Source organism: Panthera leo, chromosome C1, assembly GCF_018350215.1.
Source record: "Panthera leo isolate Ple1 chromosome C1, P.leo_Ple1_pat1.1, whole genome shotgun sequence".
Classification (NCBI taxonomy): Eukaryota; Metazoa; Chordata; class Mammalia; order Carnivora; family Felidae; genus Panthera; species Panthera leo.
Window position 1 is genome coordinate 42,354,553 of NC_056686.1, and position 27,552 is coordinate 42,382,104.

Genomic DNA, 27,552 nt, shown 5'->3' on the forward strand with positions numbered 1-27,552 from the left:
TCATCTGAAAACTGGCATCATCTGAAAAACAGGCATCTGTCATAGGAGTAATATTTTGCAGTTATTTTGAATGTCATTAAGGTAAAAATATATAAAGCATCTAACCACGGGCCTGGCCACATTCGTTATTATTGTCAGGGTCAGCCTCACTTCCCCTGCTCCCTCCCTTGCCTTTGCGGCCATTCACCCCATTGGGTGTCTGAATGATTGCTACCAATGCTGTGTGTCACTCTTACACTTCCCTCTTGGTTTTCACAGCTTTATTTTTGTGATAAATTCTCTCGATACATTCTCTCCTGATTGGGTAAAATTTTTGAGGTGGTCTCATTCCTCCTGAAAACAGACATACTCTGCTTTGTTCAGTGCTGTTTTACTTTATGTGTTTTCATTAGGTGGTTAGGTGAAAATGGCTATCTTTTCCCTCTCTCACAACAGTCTAATATGCTTGCAGGAAAGTGAGGATACTAGCTTCACTTGTGTCCAAAATTATTCTGATATGAAATGGGGTTTTGGAATCTCTGTTAAAGTGAGCCAATGATTTCTTTATTATGACATATGGTTGTAGTACTGGTGTTACCCTCTAGCCATACTGATCTGCTCAAGTGTGCTCAAGAACAGCACACTTTTTCTCTGCCTGGCATACTCCCTCCCCCTCTATGTCTCCACTCCTTGCTTAACTCATTATCTTTCTTTCTCTTCTGGTCTCATTTGTTTCAGTATACATATTACCTTTGCATGGAGGTTTCCTTTTCCTGCCTTTTCTAAAGTAAATTCTTAGGCTTTTATGTATTTCGTTCAGAACATTTTCCCAAACTTAAAATTCTTTTATTTAGTTGAGAGAAAAACCAACATTTTTTTTTAATCTGTCGCTCTTACCTGAGGTGTTGACCAACCATGCTCAATAAATGAATAATGGAATAGCTAATATGTACTTGATTATGAGTCTTATTAACAAGGACCAAGAACTAGATTAAGTGCTCATTAAAGCTGAATTGTTTTTTTCTTTTAATCTTCATAAAAATCTTAGGAGTTAGGTATAACTCATTATATAGAGAATACATGGATCACAGAGCTATTAAGTGGTAGAACAACTATTGCTTTTCTTATGTTGTAATTGAGTTAGTCACTGGGGCATCTAACCCTTTGTCTCTTTGGTTTTTAGGAACTTCTAGCAATAGTAAAACAAAAGACTACTGAAAATTTAGATGATGTCACCCTCTTGTTTACTTTGAAAGCACTTTGGAATCTTACAGATGAGTCTCCAGCTGCCTGCAGTCACTTTATAGAAAATCAAGGATTGGCAATCTTCATCCAAGTCTTGGAGGTGGGAAGACAGGATTGAGTTTATATGTAAAGTTCTTTTTTTCATGGTAAAGTAACCTGTATATTCTTTTGACAGACTTTTTCAGAGTCAGCAATACAAAGCAAAGTACTTGGTCTTTGGGTAAGGTGAATTGTTTCAGTTAATTCTGATTTCTAAAAAAAAATAATAAAACTAACAGTTATGTAGCACCTACTATATGCTAGGCACTATTGTAAGCAATTTTCTGTGTGTTAACTCATTTAGTGTTCACGTGATTCCCTATAAAATAATACCACATCAGTCCTCTTGCTCTGAACAAACTACAGCTTAAAACAACAGCCATTTTATTTACTTTTGAATCTGTGAGTCAACAATTTGAACTCCGTGTAGCCGTACAGTTCTTCTGGTCTCAGTAATTCCAGTGGAGTTATTCATGTTGCTGTAGTCATCTGGTGGCTCAACTAAGGCTAGGTGTGCTAAGATGGCCTAACTCTCACTGTGACAGTTGGTACAGGTTGTTAGTTGGGCCTTGTATCTCCGTGGGCGATGACTTCTTCTCCTCTTCCCCTTTCCCTTCTTCTTCTTCTCTCCCCCTCCCTAACCCCCAGGGAGTTCTGTGCCCAATGTGGGGCTTGAACTTATGACCCTGAAATCAAAAGTTGCATGCTCTACTGACTGAGTCAGCCAGGCACCCCTGTCACCCTGGGCTTGTTTCAGTTTCAGGGTAGCGCTAGAAGGCAAGTCCCACTGTGCAAGTGCTTCTTAAACCTCTGCTTATGTCACGTTCTCTAATGTCTCCTTGGGCAAAGCACACTAGGTGGCCTGGGGTGTTTCCCAGTAATCACTTCTCCAACTCTCAGTAACAACTGGGTATGCTCCAATTCAGTTCAATTCCTTTCTTACACTACCTACCTAAGTTATCCTAAGTTATCCAAGTTAAAGGGCTCAGGTTCATAAGACTGCCCCACTTCAGTTGCCAGTTTTAAGTCTTGGGCCACCCATACCTTTGACCATCTGGCTATAAATTAGGAGTGTCCATGACCCCTTCCTCAGGTTGATAATTTGCTAGAATGGCTCACAGACTCCAGAAGGCATTTTGCTTGATATTGTCAGTTTATTATAAAGGATACAACTCAGAAACAGTGAAATGGAAGAAAGATATAGGGCAAGGAAGGATGAGTGCATGCAGAGCTTTCATACTCTGTCTGGGCACACCACCCTCCCAGCACCTTAATGTGTTTACCAATTCAGAAGTTCTCTAAACCCATCGTTTAGGATTTTTTATGGAGGTTTCATCACATAGGCATGACTGATCATTAATTCAATCTTCAGTTCCTCTCTCCTCCTCCAGAGGTTGTGGGGTGGGGCTGAAAGTCCGAGGCTTCTAATTAAGGTTTGATTTTTTTTGGCAACCAATCCCCATCCTGAAGTTATTTATTTAGTTGCCTACCAAATAAAGAACAAAGATGCTCTGATTACTCTTATCACTTGGGAAATTCCAAGGGATTGAAGACTTCTCTTTCAAGAACTGGCAACAAAGACCAAATATATATTTATTATATGTCCATGCTTAAGCCCACATTAAAGGAGGTGGCCACCCCTTGATGGGAGGAGCAAAGTCACATGGCTAAGTCACATAGAGATAGGAAAAGTTGTGTTATGTTCTATTTATCCTGTTACCTAAGTAGTAGGAGGCAGAATCAAATATCAAACTCAGGCAGTCTAGCTGTAGACCCTCTGATATTAACCACTTTACCATACTTTTTTATCAAGGTAATCAATTCTTTAGAAATTTCTTTGATTATATTGTTATACTACCTCTCAATCAGGATATCCATAATTGAGAAATTTCTTTGTTTCCAGAAGATAAAGGTGAACATTTACAAAAAGTAATGAAGACATACTGTTAAGTCCTTGCAGTTTGCCATGCATGAAATACATCCAGCTGATGGTCCTTCAGTGTTGGGGAGGTAGTGTTAGACAGGTATATGAATAATTTTCTGATTTAAGAGGGACTGTGGTAAGTGCTAGAAAAGCACAAAGTCTAGTGGAAGCTTTTGATTCTAGAGCATGCACTCCTTGAAAGCAGGGACTGTGTCTTTACTTTAGTATCCCTAGCACCTATAGGACTTGGAACAGAGTAGAGGGGATTAAATGATTAATATTGGAAATCTTAATATTGGAAGGTACAAAAAAGTAGGAAGATAGAGGACAAAAGAAGTAGGAGACAAAGCTCTTTGGCTAGGGAAGATGAGAAAATGTAATCATTTAAGGGATACTGTAATAAAGAATATCTGGAATTTTGGCAGAAGTTGGGAAAAGCAATAAATAAGGCCAGAAAGGTGGATTGAAGCCTCATATATGCTATATAAAGCTAAGTGTCCTACTATTAGCTAACCTTTTCTAAAAGATCTTTTTTCTGAGAGCCTCTCAGAATGCTGAGAGTTTTTGAGGATGCCTCCTTTCCTTCCTTTTTCTGAGTGAAGAAGACCCACATTCTCCTGTAGCTTCCATCTCTTCTCAACATTTTGTTCATAGACTATTGGAATGAAAAAGGTACTAGAAAAGTAGCCTCTGCCAAGCTCATAAGAGAAATTGTGATTCATCTAAGGTGTCCTCAGTTATAGTAAGGATGCTGTCATGTTGTCTCTCCTTGTCTGGGGCTTCCATCTGATCGACTTAATGCTGAAATCCTACTATTGATGAGGGTATGTATAGATAGCTTTGGGGAAAACGGGGGGGAAATCTCACAATAGTGCAGTTTCTGCTGAAATCAATAGGGTATAGCTGGTCTTGTAAAAAAAAAAAACAAACCTGGGGTAAGTGATCTCAAAATAATTTAGTTTTCTGCATAGTGCTGTATGATGCTATTTTGAACATACTAGTCTCTAGGGTATACTTTTCTGAAAACCACTTCAGAAGGAACAGTAACTGCTGTGTTCAATTTGACTATGTGTTTCACTTCTAAACCTTTGTGTTTTCATCTGTGTGGTAGACAGACCCTAAGGTGATTCCTAGTGATTCTGATTTCTTCTTGGTGTTCACGTCTTTGTAAAAGTCCTCCTCTCAAATGTGGGCAGGAACTGTGACTTGCTTCTAACGAATAGAATATAGCAAAGATGATAGGATATCAGTTCTGTGATTATGTTATGGTGTGTAGACAGTAGACCCCTTCCCCTTATCCATAGTTTCAGTTACTCACAGTCTGGAAGCAGGTGATCCTCCTGAGGAATGGTCCAAAGGTCAGTAGTAGCCTAATGCTATGTCACATGCTTACGTCATCCACCTTTTTTTGTCTTGTCATATAGGCATTTTGTCATCTCCTCACAAGCAGAAGAAGAGTGAGTACAGTGAAATAAGATATTTGAGAGAGGGTGCTGGGTGGCTCAGTCGGTTAAGCATCTGGCTCTTGATTTCAGTTCAGGTTATGGTCTCACAGTTTGTGAGTTTGAGCCCCACATCAGGCTCTGTACTGACAGAGCAAAACCTGCTTGGGATTCTCTCTCTGCCCCTCCCCCCGCTCATGTGTTTTCTCTCTCTCTCAAAATAAATAAATAAGCTTTAAAAAGATATTTTGAGAAAGAGACCACATTCATGTAAAATTTTTTTTTTTTTTTTTTTTTTAAAGAGAGCGAGAGAGAGCACAAGCAGGTGAGGGGCAAGAGACAGACTCCCAAGCAGGCTCTGCACCATCAGTGCAAAGCCCAATGTTGGGCTTGAACTCAAACCATGAGATCATGACCTGAGCCAAAACCAAGAGTCGGACACTTAACTCAGTGGCGGACTGAGCCACTCAGGTGCCCCTATAACAGGGGCATGTAATAAAAGTTACATGAGGGGCACCTGAGTGGCTCAGTTGGTTAAGTGCCCAACTCTTGATCTCAGCTTAGGTCATGATCTCATGGTTCATGAGTTTGAGCCCTTCGTCGGGCTGTGCGCTGACAGCATGAAGCCTGCTTGGGATTCTCTCTCTCTCCCTCTCTTTTTGCCCCTCCCCTGCCCATGCTCTCTCTCTCTCTCAAAATAAATAAACTTTAAAAAAACAGACAAAAGTAAACAATATATTGTTATGATTATTCTATTATTGTTAATCTCTTACTGGGCCTAATTTACACATTGAACTTTATCATAGGTATGTTTGTGTAGAAAAAACAGTATATTATAGAATTTGATACTGTTTGTGGTTTCAGGCATATCCATTGGGGGTCTTAGAACATATCCCCCTCTGATTTAGGGGTACTATGGTGTTAATCCCTCTTGCTAATAGACTTGCTAGAGAGACTCTTCCATGTATTTGAAAAAGCAAGCTGCCAAGAAGTAAGTAGTTGGAGAAAGAAGCCCCTGTGGGAAGTAACTATGGGCAGCTTCTAGGAGCTAAGGGTGGCCTCCAGCAAGAAAACGAAACCCTCAATCTTAATGAATGTGGCCAACAGTTTGTAAGCTTGGAAGTAAGTTTCCTTCCAGTGGAGCCCCCAGATGAGAATGCAGCCCAGCCAGCACTTTGTGGCTTTTTGAGACCTCAGAGTAGAAGAGCCACCTAAGCCATGGATGAACTCCTGGCCCACAAAAACTGAGAGAGAAAAAATGTATGTTGTTTTAAGCCACCAAGTTTGTGGCAGTTTGTTAAACAGCATAGAAACCTAATATATAAAATAAAATACTACCTGCCTTTCATTGTTACTGTTAAATTTCAAGCTAATGTAACATATAGTAGGCCCTGAGCAATCTTAAGTATTTGAGTCAGGCCTGGATTTTATTCTAGTTCAACTGGTTATTAGCAGTATAAACCTGACAAGTTCTGACTGACAAGTTAAATCTTGCTGCGTGACTTATTTCTTGGTAAAACTATATGAAACATGAAATGAGATAAGGCAGAAAAAAGGACCTTTTTGTTTGTCTAGTACAGTGCCTGGCACTTAGTAAGTGCTCACTCAGTGATTTGTCATTACTGATATCCTCCTCATCAAGGCGTGGGATTGTGGGTTTTAGGCTAACTTGAGAGGGAGGAGGATGGGATGAAGTATCTAAGCTAAGCAGTAGTAAAGGAAGAGAGAATCAGACACTGATTCCTCTCCCTTTCCTATCTCTGATATTTTCTGCTCTTTTACCTGTAGAACAACATAGCTGAAGTTAGAGAACTGTCTTCCAAGCTGGTGACTGAAGATGTGGTGAAACATATTAGCAGCTTGCTCCATAGCAAAGAAATGGAAGTCAGTTATTTTGCTGCAGGCATCATAGCCCACCTGACATCTGACACACAGCCCTGGATGTCCCATGACCTTCAGAGGAGTGCTCTTCTCCAGGATTTGGTACAAGGACCATTCATTCTTCTTTACAAACTGTGTCGTGATCTCTTCTTGCAGGAGACTTACTTTTCTAGTTTTAAGAATTTTACTTTATTATTATTATTTTATATTTCAGAAAGAGAGAGAGACAGAGTGTGGGCAGAGGAGGGGCAGAGAGATGGGGGAGACACAGAATCCGAAGCAGGCTCCAGGCTCTGAGCTGTGCGCACAGAGCCTGACATAAGGTTCGAACCCACAGACTGTGAGATCACGACCTGAGCCTAAGTCAGACACTCAACCAACTGAGCTACCCAGGCGTCCCAAGAATTTTAGAAATATGTATTCATTGTAGAAAATGGGAAACATAATAAAAAAGTACAAAGAAAATATTCTAAATCACTCACCGTACAATCAAGCTCTAACCTCTGTTAACACTTTGCTACATTCCTCCTGATATTTTTCTTTTATAAAAGTTACACGTATACACAGTTGAATGTGGCTTTACCAGTTCTCTTTTCCACTTTGAGCTTTTTTTCAAGCTATTTCTTTTGATATTTTCTCCATATCTAAATAACCTCTGTTGCTACTTCATTTTGCAGTTTTAGACATTAATCTGTTCATTCATTTTCCCACTCTGGAAAAAGAAGATTCTTTTTCTCATTTTCCCTATGCGTACCCTTTCCTATACTCCCAAGTATATATATCCTTTCAGTATATTGAAATATATTCCATCTACTTCAGCTTCTTAAGACTTCTTTCCCAGAACTTTCTGTTTTCTTCCATCTGGTCTGCTTATTTGTGTATCTGCTATACTGCTGTCATTCCAGGATATTCCTTTACTGGGGATTCTCTTTACTTCTCTGGTGTTGGATTCCCTGTTTCCTGGATTGCATGCCTTCCTGGTTTTTTGGTGTACTCCCTCATTCTGTTGGATCTTATCTAGTAGCTTCCTCAGAAGAAATGCATGAAATAGAAAATTTCAGACTTTACATGATCTCAGAGTCACGAGATCCGAGCCTCACGTCACACTCTGTGCCGGGCATGGATCCTGCTTAAGCTTCTCTCCTCTCTCCCTCTATCCTCCCAACCTCCCCACCTCCATACTCTCTCTCTCTCTCTCTCTCTCTCTCTCTCACTCTCACTCTCTCTCTCTCTCTCTCTCTCAAATAAATAAAAAATGCAGACCTTATTTGTTTGAAAAGGGCATTATTTTACCTTCATATTTAGTTAGTCACATGGCTGGGTATAGAATTTTAGTTTTGGAATATTTTTATTTCTGAATTTTTAAGTCATTACTTCTTTGTTTTCTCAGTATCACTTTTGAGAAGTCATTTTCCTTCGGAACCTTTAAGATTTTTGTTCTCAAAAATCACACAGTGGTGTGCCTGGATGTAGGTTTATTTTCATCATTATCTTGGATACTAATTGCTCTAGAAGCTTGTTTCCTTCAGTTCTGGGAAATTTCTTTCTCCCTCTCTAGTCTCTTCCTCTTTTTTTCCCCCCGCCTTAGGATTTGGCCTCCCTGGACTCATTTTTCCTTACCTATTTCCCTGTTTTCCTCTTTAAAAAAAATCTTTAAAAATCTCCACTGCTGGGGCATCTGGGTGGCACAGACAGTTAAGTGTCTGACTTTGGCTCAGGTTATGATTTTGAGGTTTGTGAGTTCGAGCTTCGCATTGGGTTCTGCACTGGTGGTGTGAAGCCTGCTTGGGATTCTCTCTCTCCCCACCTCTCTCTGCCCCTTCCTCACTTGTGCTCTCTCTCTCCAAAATAAATAAATAAAAAATCTCCCCCCTTTTGGGTTTTGCATTTATATTTGTATTTTATATTTTTTATTATATAATTAACTATTTTAATGTAATTTTATATATTTATATGGTTCATCATATAGTTTAACATATACTTTAAATTTTTTTAATGTTTATTTTTGAGAGAGAGAGAGGAGGACACAGAATCCGAGGCAGGTTCAGGCTCTGAGCTGTCAGCACAGAGCCCAGCGTGGGGCTCAAACTCACGAGCTGTGAGATCATGACCTGAGCTGAAGTCAGAGGCTTAACCAACTGGGCCACCCAGGTGCCCCTTAATTTTTTTTTTTTTTTTTTGAGAGAGAGAGAGAGTGTGCACACACGCAAGGAGGGGAGGGGCAGAGAGAGAGAGAGAGAGAGAGAGAGGAAATCCCAAGCAGGCTCCGCACTGTCAGTGCAGAGCCCAATGTGGGACTCAATCTCACAATCTGTGAGATCATGACCTGAGCCAAAATCAAGAGCTGGACACTTAACTGACTGAGCCACCCAGGTACCACAGTATATTTATTTATTTTTATAGCTTATAATGTGTTTTTATATATTATGTATAGTTATATATTTGTATTTATATATTTCTATTTTAATTTTCAAGAACTCTCTTTTGTTCTCTGAGTGCTTCTTTTTCATATAATATCTTACTCTTTTCCCATGGTTGCTGTATCTATTATCTCCTTAAAGGTAGTAATGATTAGTTTGGGTTTTGTTTTTGTTTTGTTTTTTTAAATTTTCCTCTTCCTTCAAGGTTTCTGTTTTCTGCAAGTTGCTTTTTCACCCTATTTCTATCGTTTATGTTACAGACTTTCTTAAAGTATATGGAGATCTTCAGCTGTCCACTCACATTTAAGAGTGGAGTTGTTTGGAAGCTAGGTGCAGATGGGTGGAACTTGTCAACTGTGGGCCTCACCTAGCATGATCTGTATTAGTCACTGTCATTGTCATTAGATCTTCTGTGCTGAACTGGTTGGAATTTTCCTCAAGAAGAATCTTCTGTTCACCTGACTGAAAATGATAAGCTTGGTTCCAATGGTCTGAAATCCCACTAGAGGAAGAGAGTTGAGAGCAAGGGACTCTCAGCATTTATCATTTAGATTTTCACTTCATCCCTGTTTTTAACATGGTACTTCAACCCTTAATTGTTCACAAGGTTGCCCAGTCCAGAAATTTTTATTAGTGGTGGAAAGGAGATATGGGAGTCTTGATTCTTCGGTACTTTTGATCATTCCTCTTGTTTTTAACCCCACCTCTAATCTCACTTCCTAAAGTACTTGGTGTGCCAGATTTTTATGTCTAGGAGTTCTGTTTAAACTGGTTCATTTTTTAATCTTCTCCAGTGCTAGATCTACTAAATCACTCACCATTTTCTTTCTGCTTTGTTCTTGTTTGGTTGCCTTCTTTTAGTTTAAACCATTTATACTATTTCTGGTCATGGGATTTAGGAAAGGAATGGATGCATGCCAAGTCCTGCATCTTTACTCAGAAGCCCCCTCTTATTGCACTGTTTTCCACATGACTTTGTTCCTATTCTACATATTTAATGGTTATCTACTTCATATTTTGGCAGGTAGGTATACCTTAATTTGGGTGATCATTCCCATATTTTGAAGATTTGTTTTTTCATATATATGTAATTATAAATGGCATGAAACAGCCTATTATGGCCTTTTAAAAAGGATGGAATACAATACTAGAATCCTGGTTTCTCTTTTTGTATAGTATGCAACCATCCAGAATTGGCCAAGTTCAAGTTGTAAGATGACAGCGTTGGTGACCTACAGGTAATCTCGTGATGGCGCAGTACTTTTCTTAAAGCTTGTCCTCATTGTACTCACTATGTAGAGACCATGGTACAGTGATAAGATATAGTCAGATAGCCTTATGTTCAAATCCTGTTACTTTGTGATTTTGGGACAATCACTTTTAGGAGATCTCTGAGACTCAGTTTTACTCCTCTGTAAAATGAGGCTTATTGTGTGCAAGATTGAGGATGAAATGAGATACTGAATGTAAAGAGTGTCTAACATAGAATGTAAGTTCTTAAATGTTAGCTTCTGATATATGCTCAACAATACATCTGTCTCAATGAGGAAATGATCCTGTGGAGAGGTTAAAAATAATTATTGTATCACAGATGCTAGCCTGAGTTCTAAATGAACTTCTTTGTGCCTCTTTAGATCCTTCAAGGCATTTTTCCCACTCCTTGGCAACTTCTCTCAACCAGCGGTTCAGCTCTGGGCACTATGGGCAATGTATCATGTCTGCAGTAAAAACCGTATGTATTCAAAACATAGTAGTTTTCCAACTGTTTTTCTGTATAAAGGTTAAGTTCAAGATAGAATTTTGAAAATTTGCTTACCTGTATTGAATTTAACTTTTTTAAAAAATGAAGTTGGAAAATGTTTTTATTAGTTTAAAAAATGTCACAGAATTATAATCTATTTGGGGGTGGATGTCAAGCAGTATAGAAAGTGAAAGTTGGCTCTCACTCCTATTCCCCACAGGCAGGTACTATTAATAATTTGATAATTATAACTATCCTTCCAAATACTTCTCTATACACATACTGTAGTTAGTATATACTATATATAAATAAGGACATTTTTAAACAAAATGGGCTCATTCTGTGCATGCTGCCCTATAGCTGGCTCTTTTCACTCAACAGTTTATCATGAATACTCTGTCTATAGTAATATATACATCTGCCTTTTTGTAATGGTCTGGGGGGGGCTGGAGGGCCAGGAGTCAGGAGGGCCAGGAGTCAGGGGTTGTTTCCTAGCCAGATTAAATGTTTTTACATGTTTGGCTGTTGGGAGAATTGGGGACTTACATTCTTTGCTAAGGATTATTGTAAAATTTTTTGCTTTTATTATAAAAGAATACAGAGTATAATTTTATAGTGAAAAGTTTCAAGAAATAGCTTTTAGAATTAAAATATTAGCTACTAACAAAAGTATAAAATTCCCAAAATAATTTTAACAGACAATGAGAGCTCTGTGCAGTAAACTGAGAAATAATTGAGAAACCTGAAGTAATTATGAGACATACTAGATTCCTAGATGGAAAGACTTTTTAAGAGACACATGTCAAATCTTTTCAGCTTATGAATATGCTGCAATTTAAATGAACGAGTGAGATGAGGGATCTGAAAATTATTCTAAAGTTAACCTGGCAGAATAAACAAGAACTGACCAAGAAAAATGGTTTCTAGGAGCTTGCCCTAACACTTCTCTTTAAATTATAAATAAGTATTGTGAATGGTGTTGGCATATAAACAACTACAGGCAGATCTGTCAGAATAGCTCCGAAATGACTTTGGTTTATAGCAACTAGAAGTTAGTTGAGTACTTTCTCTGTGCCAGGCAGTATTGCAAGGTCTTTATGAGTTAACTCAATCTTCACAACAACGAGAAGGGGGTAGCATTATTATTATTATTCATCTATTACAGATGAGCAAACAAGGCACAGAGAACTTAAGTAACTTACTAAAGTTAAAATAGCAACTGGCAGAGCTCCAGATTACCACTATTAGTTAGACTGCTTAGTATTTCTTCACTATATAGATATAATTATTTAACCAGTCTTCTTTAAATGGATATTGTTTCTAGTCTTTTCTATTACAAGCACTATTTTATTGAATATTAACATATTTATATACATGAATATGGATTAATGTACAATGAAAAATGATATACAAAGACTATATATCTGTAACTCTATCTATCTATGAATTGAAGATGCACATGTGGGTAATTAAGAGGACAGATGTTAGAACCAGACTGACTACCTGTGCTCTGTTCCCAGTTTCTGCCAGTTACTAATAGTGGGAACTTGAGCAGGTTACTTGACTTCACTGTGCCCCAGTTTCCTTAAGTATAAAATGGGGATGAAAATACCTACTTCATAGAGCTGTGAGAATTAAGTGGGTTGGGGTGCCTGGGTGGCTCAGTTGATTGAGTATCTGACTTCAGCTCAGGTCATGATCTTGTGGTCCATGAGTTCGAGACCTGCATTGGGCTCTGTGCTGACAGCTCAGAGCCTGGAGCCTGCTCTGGATTCTGTGTTGCACTCTCTCTCTCTGTGCCTCCCCCACTCATGTCTGTCTGTCTGTCTCTCTCTCTCTCAAAATAAATAAATAAACATAGAAAAAAATTAAGTGGGTTAATGTTCATTAAGCATTTAAAACATTGCTAGGCTCATAGTATTAGCATTTGTGCATAGCATAGTATTAGTTCACGCATAGTACATATCATTTGTTAAGTGTATCATTTTGCAAGTGTGTCAGTTAATCTGCAGAATATTTAGAATTGCTGAGTCAAAATGTTAGGAACATGGTGATATTGATAGGCATTTCTAAACTGTTTTCTGGTGAGTTGATTATCAGTTTTCATTCCTGTCAGCAATTTATGAAAGCTTGTCATTCTTACACAATGTTTAATTGAACTTTTTGTTCTTTGCCAATTTAAGGTGAAATGATGGTCTTGCTTAACATTTAAGTTACGTTAACTATCTTTTATTGAAGACTCGTTTTCGTTTCCTTGAATTGTCCATGATATTCTTTATTCACTTTTTCTCTACTGTTTGTTGATCTTTTTAATTTGAAGGAACTCTTGCAAATATTTTTTCTGCAGTTTATTGTCTTGACTTTGTTCATTATGTTTCATCAGCCTTTTGTTACACAGCCTCTGGACTTCAGGTCACAGTTACACTTTCCAAAATTGATGAAAATTCTCAGCTGTTTAAAGATATTATTCCTCCCCTATACTTTCCTTGTGGGGTGTCTGTCAGAAGTATCTTATACCTTCTCTCACTTTATTCTATCTTATCCTTAAAAAAACAATTTCCATGTCATTAGATCATTATTTCTCCCTGTGTCTAGTTGGCCTTTGGAATGATTAAGAGAATCCTTTTTAGACTACGTTGTGGACACATTCCTTCAGCAGTTTTGTATTTGCTTCCCTCAGGTGCTCTAGAGGTTTTCCTGGGATTGAACTAATTTTCATATTAACTTCTCACCTCAAGGGTTCCCAGAACATTTAGGCAGTATAAATTCAGATCCTATACCAACTCACTACTGTGGTTATGAATTCTTGGGAAGGATTTCTTCCAACCACGCCTGTATACCCACCTAGAGGCCAAATGTTTTCATTGTCTTATCCCTTCTCTCCTATAGTTCTTTGAGGGGTCAGCTTTATGCACTGATACATATTTATTATATATAGATTGCTTCTAACTTTGTAAGTTGGAACCTAAATTCCTAGATTACTGAAACTGACAGTCCCTTTCTTCCCCGGGATAGCTGCAGATAAAGTTACATGAGCTTAGGTGCTCTCTGCAATCTGTGTCTGGGTCCTGGACAAGTTCTTTACTTTGTACACATGAGTATACATTTAAAATTTTTTGTTATATTTTATCCAGCATTTAGTGTTATCAGGTTATCTAGCTCAGCTTAACACCTGAACTTGAAATGTGTATTACATTTATAATAAAAGAGGTTTCTATCCTTTTAGCTAGGATTAGAGATTTGAGGCATAGAGTTGTCTGGAAATAAGCATACTAAAAAATCATTTATAATTGCACTACACAATCCAAGCATTATTTAAGTTTTGACGTATTTTTTTTCTTTTAAGTTTTTTTTATGTTTATTTTTGAGAGAGAGAGAGCATAAGTGTGAGAGGGGCTGAGAGAGGGAGACACAGAATCTGAAGCAGGCTCCAGGCTCCCACCTGTCAGCACAGAGCTCAACGTGCGGCTCAAACCCACAAACCGCGAGATCATGATCTGAGCTGAAGTCGGGTGCTTAACCGACTGAGCCACCCAGGTGCCCTTTGACATATTTCTTTTATCTGTTAATTCCTATGTCAAAGGGCTTAAACCTTGGTACCCTTTCTTCAAAAAGGTGAGTGTGGTGACTTGGGAATATTTAAAATGCCAGTTTGTCCATCAGTTCTCTTTGATTTTCTTTCAGCCAGCAAATACTGCAGAATGTTAGTTGAAGAAGAAGGATTGCAGTTTTTGTGCGACATCCAGGAGCACAGTGAGGCAGATGCTCAAGCACAGAAGATTGCAACCTCCATTCTAGATGACTTCAGAATGCATTTCATGAATTATCAGAGACCCTCTCTGTGTTGAATGCCCTCCTCAGCCCCTGGGGCTTCAGAGGTGCTGTCTGTTCCTCAGTGTCAGCCCTTCTGCCTTGCCAGCAGTTCAGTGTTGAAACAAGTTATCATTGGAGTTTGTAAGTTGGCTGCCTCACTGGCCTTTATTGTTGATTTTCTATAGGCCACAAAAAGGCTGATTTTGAATGATAGCCATAATCCCAAATCAAGTTGGAATCATTCTGGGAACGCTCCTTCAACAGCTTTGCAAAATCAAGCCTTGGACTATATGGGGAGACCTGTGAGCTTATGTTGGAACAACTATGCCAGTTACTTTTCCTAGCCCTGGCCAGCTTCTTAACTCTGGGAGTTTCAGAGAGGAAGGAGAAACGAAAGACCTACAGGGAGACCTTGGTATTTATGTTAAATTTCATGTTTGAAAGAATATCCTGAGTTGTTATTCCTAGTGAGGCTACTAGAAAAGAAGTACATGAAAAAGGTTTGGAAAATACATGCTTATAAATGTGTTGTTTAGAAGGCAGAATCTCAGCTGGAGGGGAGGAAAAAGAGGGGAAATTTTTTTTTTTTTTTTTTTTTTTTTTTTTTTTTTTTTTTTTTAATAAATACCAAAGTACCTTCCACTTGTGGGGTAGAGGGAAGGAAAAAATATATTTTTTACAATTTTGGGTATTCTGCTTTTGGCCTCTTTTGCTCCAACTTTACACACTAGACTGAACATAACATTCTGTGTAAGTGGATGTGCTGGTGGAAAATAGTAGGACTTGATGACTGTGAGTAGAGGGTTTAGATGATGATTATATGGGCATTGTAAATCTTGATCCCTCAAAGTTTTGATTTAAATGGGATTGTGACCAAAACTGAGAAGAAGAGGAAGGGCCAGAAAAAAGACTTCGCTATAGATTTCAAGAGTGCTCTTACCTAGCATGAAGACAAGAAATATAATGGGCTTTTGAGAACCAGCCTCAACTGCAGTATAAACTATCAGAGGCTTCTGTTTGTGTCCTTTGCAAACCTCTGTGGAACCGAGTATGAATTCCTTCCTTATTGACAACCAACGAAATGTGTTTTGCCATTCCTCTGTTTAAGTTTTCCAAAGAACAAAAGTATATTCCTTTTTGACTAGTGGCATATTTTTATACTAGATGTTTGTGCTTTAGCTGGCCAGACTTTTTTTTTTTTTTAATTTATTTTTTATTTTTTGAGAGAGGGAGAGAGAATCCCAAGCAGATTCCTTGCTGTCAGTGCAGAGCCTGACGTGGGGGTTGAACCCACAAACCACAAGATCATGACCCGAGCCCATATCAAAAGCTGGTCGCTCAGCACTCCGAACTGGCCCGATTCTTACTGGAGTTCTGTGTACTGTCTTTTGGAATCAAATGAGGCTTATCCTTACTCTAAATCATATTCAAAATTCTTGCTCACCAGTGAGCAAGATAAGGAGAATTTGTAATCTCTTTCCTTCCACAGTTCTGAAACTGCACTGTATTTTCTCTTATTCACTCTTTTGCATGATTCCAAAAGGCTGTCTTCAGTTCCTGACCTGGGTTCTAGTATTTTAGAACATTCTGTTGCCAGATACTAACTCTTACTGATAGGAGGATGTGGTAAGAACTAGTGCCTGTTGAGGCAGCCCTCTGAACTTTGTTTCATTCATGATAGTCCTTTGATATAGATAAATTGTATTCTCCCCATTTAACAGATGAGAAAAAGGAGGTTAAGTAACACTGTTACTTTACTGAGTAGTTACAAGGAATGTGCGGCTCCAGCTAATGTGGTTCTTTCTGATTCTAAGGCCTGGGCTCTGTTACTATTCCTTCCAGGAAATGAGCACAGCCTTGGGCACACTTGTATTTAGCACCAAATTGACAATGTTACTGGTATGTATCCATGCCCTTGGCTTAGTATCTCTAGGCCAGCCCTAAGCTGGGGAAGCTGAGATGAGTTAAAGAATGATCATAAGGCCACAGCTTAAGATGCAGCCTTCTCTTTTCCTACCTTGGTACAGGAGGAGGGCTATGAGGATTAGTGTGCATATGTGTTTATCAGCCACCATCATTTCTAAGTGTGTCATCCTCTTGCTCACCTTCCCTCATGCTGTTTCCCTTACCCTTCCTTTCTTTGCCTCAAATGCCTATTGAGCGTTCAGGCTTCACTCCAGTGTTACCTGACCATTTCCTGACCCTCCATTCTCTCCTTCAGACTTAACCTGCTCCCTTCTCAGTGCTCCTGAGAGCACTGTGTACTGCAGCCATCAAAGATTGCCTGCCACCCTATAGTTTACAAAAAGTTTTCACAGTGATGATTTCATTCGGTTCTCACAAGAGCACTGTACAGTAATAATAACTCACATTTATTCAACATGAGGCATAGGCTTTTTTGTTTTTAACAGTTTCATTTTGCAGCTGAAGAAGCTGAGGCACACAATGAATAACTAGGAGAGCTGGGATCTGCAGTCTGATTCCCGATGCCTGTTCTACCATGACCAGGGTTTCCATATTATCCCTATTGTATGGAGGAAGAAACTGGAGGGTTCTTACAACCTTTTGCCGTCTCTGGTGAGCACCCGATAATTGAGTGGCAGAGGTCAGGCCAGGCCTGAGAGTCAATAACATAAAGACCCAGAGTGGTCTATTTTAATCCTTAGTTTACCATTCAAATAGGGAGAGACAGATATTCTCCAAAGCTAACTTGACCCCAGTGGTCATCTAGCCCCAGGATAAGGAATAACGAAGGTAGCAGTCGGTGGCATGGTCAGTACCTTAGTATCAGACACCATGCCAGTTGTTTTATATCTGTCATTGTCCTTGTGGGTCTTGCCCTTGATGGCTTGCATCTCCCATACTTAAATGGGAGTCATTTGCCAACAAATCTGGGGGGCCGCTTCTCCCTGAAGGCTGCCATGCCCTCTAGCCGGTCCTGGGTGGGGATGTTCTGAAACAACAATACAGAGTATTGATTTGGGGTGGGGTGGGGGGCACAACAGGGCCAGAGGCCAATAAAGACTTACTTAAGCTTGTCCAGCCCATGGCAAGGTCAGAGTCCAAGTCTTTTCATTGTTTCTGAACTCTGGTGATGGGCCAGGCAAAGGTGTGGGCCTGACTTCTTGATCACCTGGGGAAGTTAGGCCACCTCTCTAGCATCTGTGACCTGTCACATTAGCCTCTTGCACACTGCTTACATGCTTCCAGTGGGCTGATAGTCTGCAGGAGTCCAATACGAGGCTGATTGGTAGAGAATGATTAAGTTTTACAGTAAGAAATCTGGCTTTGAATCCTGGTGTGTAGCCAGTTTGCACCAGGTTCTACAAGTCCCCAGACCCCTTGTTTAGGAGTATTTTGGATATTTGTTAACCTGGAGATTAGTATTTTTGACTCACCCAGGAGTCAAGGGCTAAATAAGTCAGCCTTAGGTAACCATCCTCCCCCAATCCTCCACAATTGAACACACACAGCCCGCAGGCTATAACCAAGGCCTTGACATTGCAAGGCCATCCTGGTCTCTACAGCAGCCACTGGTACAGAGACAAAAGAAGTGGCTCTTTGCCAGTTACCTCTACCTGTGTGCTTTGTGACTCTCTGTGCACTAAGTGGGGCAGTATGAGCCACCATTAGATGGCTGAGGACACAGTACCAGGGACCAGTGTGGTTTCCCTAGGACCATCCCACGCTAATTGTGAGAGGGAGTGGCACAGAGTTTAACTCTTCAGGGTGGGAGGAGCCTACTAAACTGGTTATGTATTACACAAGTCTCCCCACTCTGGCCTGCCCTCTGCTTGCAAGTATGTACCAACGGACAGCGGTCACGTACCTGGGCATAGCATATCCCTTCAATGGCCATCCCTGATGCGATGTCCACCTGTGAGAAAGAAGTGGTGCCTGGATCAGCCTGACCTTCTTCCCCTCTGTCTGCTTAGGGTGCCAGCCCACCTTACTGCCTACACCATTTCCTAGTGTTCATGGATTCCTCCAGCAAAGTATTACTGAGGCTTACTGTATGCTAGTCCATAGGAACAGAGATGAATATGATAAGAAATTCCCTACCTGGAGAGGGAACACCATTTGTAGCAGTGATAAAACAATGTTTGGGACAAAGCAGGGCTGTGAGAACTGGGGAGGATTGCACTTGGCCTGGGGAGCTGAGGAGGGTGTATGGAAGCTGTACATAGCCAGTGTTCCTTCCTTCCCATCTGGCTGCCTCTCCACACCTCCTGTCACTCCTGGTAAGTGAACTTCACAGGCTTTCTGTTGTCCTGAGGAGTAAGGCCCTAGGGTTTATGGCCGGGACCCTGGCAGCTTTCTAGTCTCTACTGCCCAGTGCTTACTGTTACTACCACTTATGGGCACCATTCTAAGAGAAATACCATGTGTGTATAAACTCGTTTACTTTTCACAGCAAGGGTTATTATCCCTACTATACAGCTGAGAAATCAGGCATAGAAAGGTGAAGGTCACAACTATATATGGAGAAGCAGGTCTTTGAATCCAGACAGTCCAGCATCAGAATGCCTGTGCCCCTAACTTACGTGCTGTATAGTCTCATTCACCCCTTACTCCCATTCAGTCAAGTTACTTGTTTATACACGTCTATGCTTTTGCTCATACTCTTCCCTTTTTTTTGAACCCTCATCCAACCCAAGGCCCAACCTTACAAAACATTCCCTAACCCAGCAATACCCAGCAGTAGCTGTGTCTGCTTGGTACCCACCCCTGCCTTTTTTTAGTAATCTCTACACCCATCATGGGGCTCAAACTCCTGACCCTAAGATCAAGAGTTGCATACTTTAGTGACTGAGCCAGCCAGGTACCCCTACCTTGTACTAGTGATTGTGTCTGTATCTGTCCTGTTTCCCTACCTTAGGGGAGTGACCATATTTGACTTCTCTCTGTGTCCCAGTTCTCAGCTCAGGTCTAGATTCAGTGTGTAATGGATGAGTTGATGAGTAAGTTGATGTCTGAGGATGGATTAGTAGCATCTAAGGCACCACCCTGAGCCCTATCCTTGAGGCCACCTTACTGACCACCAGCATAAACCCAAGAACATGGACTGGGAGCCACACAGACTTGCATTCTTATTACATTTGTTCTGTGATCCTAGATAAGTCATTTACCCTTTTACTCAAATTACTTTCTCTCCAAGAGAAAGAGATGAGGATAAAATGTAATTCGGAATATCATCTGGCCAAATTTTCCATTTTGTGGGTGGGTAAACTAAGGCACAGAGAGAGGTCAGACTCCATGTTTGTTAGAAAAGTCTGGCTCCTGAGTTGTTTCTAGCTGTGCTCTCAGTCTGCATGAGCCATGAAAGCACTGTTTCCCAGCAATCCCACTGACTTCAGTGGACCCAGAACCTGCTTACATCCATTCCTCTGTCAATGGCTACTTTGCCCAGCCGCACAGCAATGGGTGCCTAGGGAAAAGAAAAGGAAAAAGTCTTAGTTGAGGGGATCAATGCTGATAGTTGAGGGGGAGGGTTAGAATAAAGAGAGGGACCTATCTTCATGGGCGGGGGGAAGAGTCATGGACAGGGAGACAGGTCTGGGTCAAGTTCCAGCTGTTCTGTTACATTTTGTTAGTGTTAGTACTTTCTACTTCTCAGTTGATACTCTCTATCTATAATGAAGGAAGCCTGACTGATCCCTGAGCCTCCCAAGTGTATCTGGGGTTCTTGCCATTTAACCTATCCCCCCCCAGTGTGTATAACCTACGATAGTTTACAAAGCGTTTTCCCACCTACAGACTTGCCTAAAGGTGCCACCCACTCTTCAAGGGTGGTGCCATCTTTGAGGTTCAGGGAGGTGAAGCAGTTGGTCCTGTTTGTCCAGAGTGGTGAAGCTTGGATTTGATTCCCAGTCACCTTTCTTACTGCTGCTCTGTTCCCCTACTCATCTCGGCAAATACAAGCCTCTACTGCAAACAGGTTTCACTCCAGCAGGGTGAAAAAAAGGTCAAGATTAGGAACTTGGGCTTTGGGGTCTGACAGGCCTGAGTTGAAATCCCAAGGGACAGTTTACACAGCCACTGGAAGCAGATGTATCAGAGCAGCAACCTGTGGTTCACTGGTCTTGCTTCCGATTAACTTGTGCCACCGCAGGCCTGGCAGTCCATCCCCAGCCTCACTTTAGGCAAAAAATGTATTTATTCCCTATATTGCTCATATAAATTATTTGAAGTTTTTTTAAGTACAACTTTATCAGAAAAAGATTTGTAAAGTCTGTTAACATAGAGGACATAAGTGAAAAGGCTAGCTACATAAACACAAATGACTTCATATTGGGGAAAATACCATGAATAAAAGGCAAAAATGAAAAACTGGGAAGATGTATTTGTGATGTTTCTGACAGGCAAATGTCCTTGATTTACAAAGAGCTGGTATAAATTTTTTTTACGAATATTCACAAGGGTATGAAAAGGTAGTTCACAGAAAAGGAAATATGAACACAAGGGTTATTCAGTTATACTGTTAAAGAAATGCAGCTTAAAAATCTGAGGTGCCCCCTTTCCCCTAAACTAGGTAAGTAGTAAGATATTGGTGATGCCCACTGTTTGCTGAGATTCAGGAAATAGGTATTTGCATACATTATTGATGGAGTGAATTGGTACCATGCTTCTAAGGGCCAGATGTTAGGTGGATGCACATACGCTTTGATGTTTTAATTCCATGTAGGAATCCACCTTACAGATGCACTTCTAGAAGTACACAAAGATGTTCAGTTATGCACTCCAGCCATTTTGGTAGCAAAAAGCAACATAAAATGTTCATCATTAGAGTACTAGTTGAGTAATGATGGCACATCTGTACCATGAATGAAAAAGCGTGCAGTTGTTTTAAAAGAATGAGGTTGATAAGTATATGCTGAAATGGGAAACTCCAAAATATTGGGTAAAAAAAATCAAGGGCTATACTAGTATGTACATTCTAATCTCATTTGTGTAAAAGTTGTTGGCATGACGTGCCTTTGATCTCTCCAGAGGGTCAGGAGAATGGACAACTTCACTTTTTGTTTTATACATTTCCATATTGTTTGAATTCATTACTATTCATATTTTAATTTCATGTTTTTTATATGTCTGTTAGAACTGTATTAGCCTCTGCAAGTGTGCTCCTTGTCTCCCAAACCGTCCTAAAAGGAATTCAGAGTTCTTTAGATATGTGAGTGTATGTGTATAATATGTATTCCTATATATACAATGAAAATTTTTGGAAGAGTATGTAAATTGTTAACAGTGATCATCTCTGGGGAGGGCTTGGGGAATCTAGAGCTGTTTGGGTGACCACCTATCCTGGTTTGCCAGTGACTGAAGGATTATCAAGATATGGGACTTTCACTTTTAACTGAGACAGCCCTATGGAGACAAGGTCAGCTGGGTCACCCTACTTGTGATTTTTTACTTTATGCCCTTATTCTTCTATTTGATTTGCTTGTCATGAATATGCATTATTATTTAGGTAACTACCTAATAAACTGATTTCTCACCAAAGAAAAGTAAAAACTGTATAGATACGATGTGTGTTGTGTGTGTGTTGAAAATGTGATTTTTTCCCTGAGTGTATGGATACCATTTGACTCCCTAGTCTTGGTGGTTTATCCACTAGAGAGCAGCAGTCTATCACACCATCCTTACACTCATCCTATTTGGGAACCCTCTCATTCTGGGCACCCAATAACTCGCCTAGAAGTTGAAGATTGGGATTAGTGAATGTAAAACTAATTTTTGGTAAGCTGGTGCCTTGGTATACAAAGCTATTTTTAAGTAATGAAATACAAGTAATTAGTAGGAGACCATTGTTTCAGTATATTCAAAAATCTGAAATCTGAATCCTCTTGAGATGAAGCTCAAAGACCCAATTATTCAGTTTATGCAAAAAGACAACCCTACAGTCCACAAGTCTTGCTAGTGCAGTGAGCCACGCGCTACCTTGAGTTTTTTTGTGTTAGTTCAGACTTTTGCTCAAGTGTAATAGAAACCTAGTAGCATTAGAATGGCCCAAGTAACATCATCAGGCTCCATTTGTATGTGATGAAGAAAAGAAAAAGAAATAAAGACAAAACAAATGCTTTCTTTTAAACCAACTCACTATTAATTTTTAAAGTTATAGTCCTTGCCCTCAAAGAACACCTGAAAGTTATGAGGGAGGATTATTTAAATTTAAGAGAGACAAAGTATTTTTTCCAAAATAAAATACTTATTTTCGTGATTAATTCAAATACTTTTTTCTGTTAATATTAAAATGATAATATATGGTTAACAGTTTTATAAGCTTATCTGTTTTATAAATGTAAATTTTTTGTGTTGGAAATGCATTAAGTATTTAAGTTTTAAAAATTTTGTATGTATTCTGCACTCTTAAGAATACCAGTTTTTATATTGTATTTTGTAGTATACAAAATAAAAGCCCAAATGCCAGTATTGTCTTTTTTTCTGGTATTGCAATCACTTTTTGTGACCTTGATGAGCAAGTCACTTAACCTTTCTGGGTCTGTTGTATTACAAATACAACATGGATAATCAACTCGGCTGGATTGTACTAGTGATTGAGAAACTCTTAAAATACCTGGGATTGTGTCTGATGGATAGGAAGCGCTCCATATGGGCTAAGTCATTATAAAACCTAGCTCCATTTCAAGCTGCTTTCATATGGAAACTTGGGACCTTCCTCCAGGTCCCAGCAGTGAGAAGTGAGAAGCCAGCAGTGAGAGGCTCTCCAGTCCTTGGAGACCCCATCAGCCAGATTCTGGCTGCCCTGCTAAAGGCTTTGGGCCTGGAAGCAGGTAGGATTACACCTAGCTGGGGTCGTAACACATGTCCTACATGATACATGGGAATTTCTCTGTGCTATGTTGGGAAAGATAAGCTTGTAGTTCTTTATCTGCTTTAGAATCTTGCTTTATAGTTTTGGGGACATTTTATTGCAGTACTGTCTGATCTAGTAGCCACTAACCACATGTAGCTATTAACATTTGACATGGCGGAAGTGTAACTGAGAAACTAAATTTTTAATTAAATTTAAGTCCAGTTAAGTGGATCTTGTGTGTCCTCACAGGACGCACCCCCTCGCCTCCCCACAGGTGTACATATACACACCCCCTCCCGTGGCACAGGCTCTCCTGTGCTAGGCTGCTACCTCACCTGGGGCAGGATCTCCTGGGCCAGCGCTCTTGCCCGGTGGTAGGCAGCATTGCCCTCCTCATTCTGGGGAACAGTGTGGTTCACCAACCCCAGGGCTTGAGCCTGTGCACCACTCAGTCTTCGGCCTGTGAAGATGAGCTCCTTTGCCAGGGCCACCCCTAGACATCGAGGCAGCCTCTGAGTCCCTCCTGCCAGGATGGAGTACGGGTGGTAAATCGACATAGGAAGTGGGAGCCCAGAGGAGCCCAGTCTGGGATGCAGCCAAGACTTCTCAGAGGAACAGATTCTGAGTTAGGATGGAAGGGCAGAGCCCAGAACATAAGGCAAAGGATGGAAGCAGGGGAGTAGCTTGGATAGAGTGGGAATGGGTAAGTAGAGAAGGATGGGTGCTGTGGGTACAGTTACCTGCTCCTGGGAGGAGCCCTCGGGTGGTCTCAATCAGCCCCATGACAGCCGAGGAAGCTGCTTAAACAGAACAGAGTGAAGCACCCATGCTGTCCTGCAGTGCCAGTCCCCAGAGAGAAGAGTCCTCTGCCCCTAGGCTCACCCCTCCAGCCAACCACTTCTGTCATGGGCTGGCCGCAGCAGACCTCCCCAGACTCTGCCTTGGCAAGAGCCCTAACATAGAAGTCAGGAGGCCTAGGCCCTCATCCTGCCTCCTCTGGTGGTGGAGGTATGCATCCAAGCAAATCTCACCCTTTCTGAGCCTCATTCATAGGTGGAAAAAATATGGTTACTCTTCTGCCATCGTCAGAGAGCTGCTAAGGATCAAACGAGGTACTGGTGCTTGTAACAAGGAAGGGGTTCTTGGAACCCCCCAGTGCCTATTTGTGGGTTAATGGATTCTCTGTCTCATGGACCCTTAGCTCTGGCCTGGCCTATAGTATCATGACTTACGCTCACACCACAGTTATTCCTCCCAGCTTTTCATCAGCCTGAAAATTCCCATGTTTCAGTCCACTTCTCCTTTTGAGTTCTACTTCCTCTAAGGAGCTCCCTTGTGTGTCCCACCCCACAGGCTTCTCCTGAATTCCCTCACGGACCATCTGAACCATGCAGTCTGGCAGCAGGGAATGGCCAATACTCCTGCCTATGAGGGGTTTTATAGTCACTCTCTGCCATCTACCCAAACCCTGCAAGTTAGTTGCCCTAAACATGGGCACATGAGAAACAGAGTTGGAGCTATGATCTGACTTGGTAATTTGATACCTTCTCTTTGATATGCATCATGTAGATGCTACCTCTGTGCCTGGAGTTACACATTTCTAAATGTTCTACCTGGAGTGGCAGGAAAAAGCAGTGAAAGGAAGAGAGTAGCACCAGATAGCACTCAGACTTTCTGCCAAGAAGGGCACACTAACCAGCAAGTCTGTAAGGTTAAAGGCAATCATCTTTTTCATCCCCTCCCTCCACTCTTCAAACTCAACCGCTCTGAACAAGTATTGCAACACTTGCCTGGTACCAGTGAACCAGAGGGCAGTGTTTCTGCCCAGGCATGTTTGTGATTAACTGGGCTGGTGACAAACTGCCCCCATGGTTCTTTGTGCAAAACATGACAAATAAATCTGGCTTGCATAGAACCGGAAAGTTGAACAATTAATCTTTTCCTCAGTCTCCCCTCCCTGCGTTTTTGTTGATTGTCCTCTCGCCAACTGCTGTGGGGTTGGTAGAAGCATTCCTGAGGTGAAGGAGGCTGGTTCTGAAGAGTAAAAGGTACTATAGCAGTCAGTGGCTGGGCCAGGAGGGAAACCAGTTTCCCCCAAACTTGCTCTGTATCTCTCACGTTACATTTAGTTTTGCTGTTGATTGGAAAGCTCAGAGCAGTGGCTAACTTTGCAGAATCTCCAGACTTACCCTGCTTTACTTCTTCCCTTCTCACCCTGTCCCACCTCTTCTTCTGCCCAGTACCTGCTACTCGGAGATCACAGGCCAGGGCAAGTTCCAGGCCTCCACCCAAGGCAAACCCGTCCATAGCCGCAACAGTAGGTGCCGGGAAGGCTGCTGTGGAGATGAAGAAGGGCTCAGCCTGAGAGGCCCTAGCAGGACCAGAACAGGGACTCAAGGTTGGAAAGGGGCTAGCTGGTTGGGACAGAGGGCCTCATGGGTCCCAGGTTTGGAACCTTACCTGGTACCTCAGCCAGGTTATCTTAGAAGTTGGTTTTTCTATTGGGGAAAGTTGGGAAATTAGCTGGGCTACTGGGGTGGGGAGATGGGCTGAATGATCCGTGCTCAGGCCCACTCTCCTGCTGGCCTCCCCAGACCAGCCTTTCTGCACTTCCTCCAAGTTCTGTGTGCCAAACCCCATGCTGGGTGCTGAAAACATAGAATTGAATAGATATGGGGAAGGCAGATCTGTAAACAGACAATGATGACCCATGGTAATCAGTGCTCTGATAAAGAAATCTTGGAGAACCAGTCCGGGAAGGCTTCCTGGTGGTTTTAAAGAATGAGTAAAAAGTTCAGGTGGCCAAGGAGGGATATTCCAGGCAAAAAGAGCAGTAATTATCAAAGCCCGAAGGCCTGCAGCCTGAAATCTGACTCCACTGGAATAGCTGGGCTTGAACCCTGAGGGTAGAGAGGTGGGAAGGTCAGAACTAGCAGGACACAAAGGTTGAGCACCAGAGCCCCCTCCGGGAGAAATGCCCTCTGAACTCTCTTGTCCCTTTCCACCTTGTAGAATTCTTTGTGCCATTCCTCCTGGGAGAGTCATCTGTCTTCACAGAGCTCACAACAGAAACTGTCCTCTCTTTACAGTAGAGGATGGTAGGTGTGGTGGGGCTGGGATCAGCAGGGCCCCTGAACGCCCTCCTCCAACCCACTCCAAGACCCTTACCAATCTCATTCATCAGGCCTCGGAGCCGCTGGACAAAGATCCCCACTTCCGCCTCACTCATCTGCTCCCGCTCCTTCAGGTCTGCACCTGCAGATAGTGAGGGGGTGGTGACAGCCCTTGGGAAATGACCTATTACTGAATCCCAGGTTGTTAAAGGACCCAGCAAAGGTGACTTGAGAGGCAGAGAGGAAGGCGAAATCTCAGGGAGGAAGGCATGGGCCAGGAAGCCAGGGAGGAAAGGGGGGGGCGGGTGGTGTGTCAAAAAAGGACAGGTGCAACAACAACAAAAAGGTCAGTTGGACTTCATTAGAATTAAAAACTTTTGTGCATCGAAGGACACTATCAAGAGAGTGAAAAGACACCCCGTGGAATGAAGAATATACCAGCAATTTACATATCTGATAAGGCATTAATATCTAGGATACCTAAGGAACTCTTAGAACTCAACAACCAAAACCACAAAGGACAAAGGGCTCAAATAGACATTTCTTCAAAGAAGACATATACAGATGGGCAATAAACGCAAGCAAGAAAAGATGTTCAACATCATTAGTCATTAGGGAAATGCAAATTGAATCCACAATGAGAAACCAACCTCACACCGTTTAGGATGGTTATTCTAAAAAACCACAGAAATAGAAAGTAAGTGTTGGCATGGATGTGGAGAACGCTGGTGCATTGCTGGTGGGAATGTGAAATGATGCAGCTGCTGTGGAAAACACGTGGGCAGTTCCTCAAAAAGTTATTCGTAGAATTACTATATGACCCAGCAGTGTCACTCTTAAAAGATTTAACAGCAAAGACTCAAACAGAGACTTGCATACCAATTTTCATAGCAGCACTATTCACAATACCCAAAAGGTATAAACAACCCAGGGCACATCAAGATAGATAAAACGTAGTATAAATACAATGGAATATGATTCAGCCATAAAAAGGAATGAAGTTCTGACATGCTCTGACATGTTCACTATGGGTGAACCTTGAGGATATTATGCTAAGTAAAAAAAGCCAGATACAAAAGAACAAATGTATGATTCCACTTGTATGAGGTATCTAGAATAGGCAAATTCATAGAGATAGAA

At 41.2% G+C, this 27,552-nt stretch overlaps 2 protein-coding genes across 13 annotated transcripts in view; one reads left to right on the forward strand and one right to left on the reverse strand.

The window, feature by feature from the left end:
* The window catches only part of ZYG11A (zyg-11 family member A, cell cycle regulator), a 74,889-nt gene extending 59,799 nt beyond the window's left edge, over positions 1-15,090 (forward strand). For 3 of the 5 annotated variants that reach the window (XM_042951328.1, XM_042951331.1, XM_042951332.1), the window contains 6 exons: positions 1,163-1,324; positions 1,400-1,444; positions 6,418-6,612; positions 10,107-10,168; positions 10,565-10,662; positions 14,356-15,090. In XM_042951328.1, the coding sequence (XP_042807262.1) occupies positions 1,163-1,324; positions 1,400-1,444; positions 6,418-6,612; positions 10,107-10,168; positions 10,565-10,662; positions 14,356-14,519 (726 nt within the window). In that variant the 3' untranslated portion in view covers positions 14,520-15,090. The remainder of the gene's footprint in view (positions 1-1,162; positions 1,325-1,399; positions 1,445-6,417; positions 6,613-10,106; positions 10,169-10,564; positions 10,663-14,355) is intronic. The other 2 variants (XM_042951330.1, XM_042951329.1) reach the window with 2 other exon arrangements.
* The window catches only part of ECHDC2 (enoyl-CoA hydratase domain containing 2), a 32,591-nt gene continuing 7,747 nt past the window's right edge, over positions 2,709-27,552 (reverse strand). The window contains exons 4-11 of one of the 8 annotated variants that reach the window (XR_006205895.1): positions 26,468-26,554; positions 25,489-25,635; positions 24,040-24,096; positions 23,635-23,822; positions 19,862-19,912; positions 18,314-18,361; positions 17,265-17,437; positions 2,709-2,749 (exon numbers count right to left, since the gene is read on the reverse strand). Coding sequence is in view for 7 of the 8 variants with exons in the window: in XM_042951333.1 (XP_042807267.1) it covers positions 25,031-25,635; positions 26,468-26,554 (692 nt within the window). In the remaining variant the exon portion in view is untranslated. Of the gene's footprint in view, positions 2,750-16,835; positions 17,438-17,655; positions 17,728-18,313; positions 18,362-19,861; positions 19,913-23,634; positions 23,823-24,012; positions 25,636-26,467; positions 26,555-27,552 lie in introns of those variants that run through there. The other 7 variants (XM_042951339.1, XM_042951338.1, XM_042951335.1 and 4 more) reach the window with 7 other exon arrangements.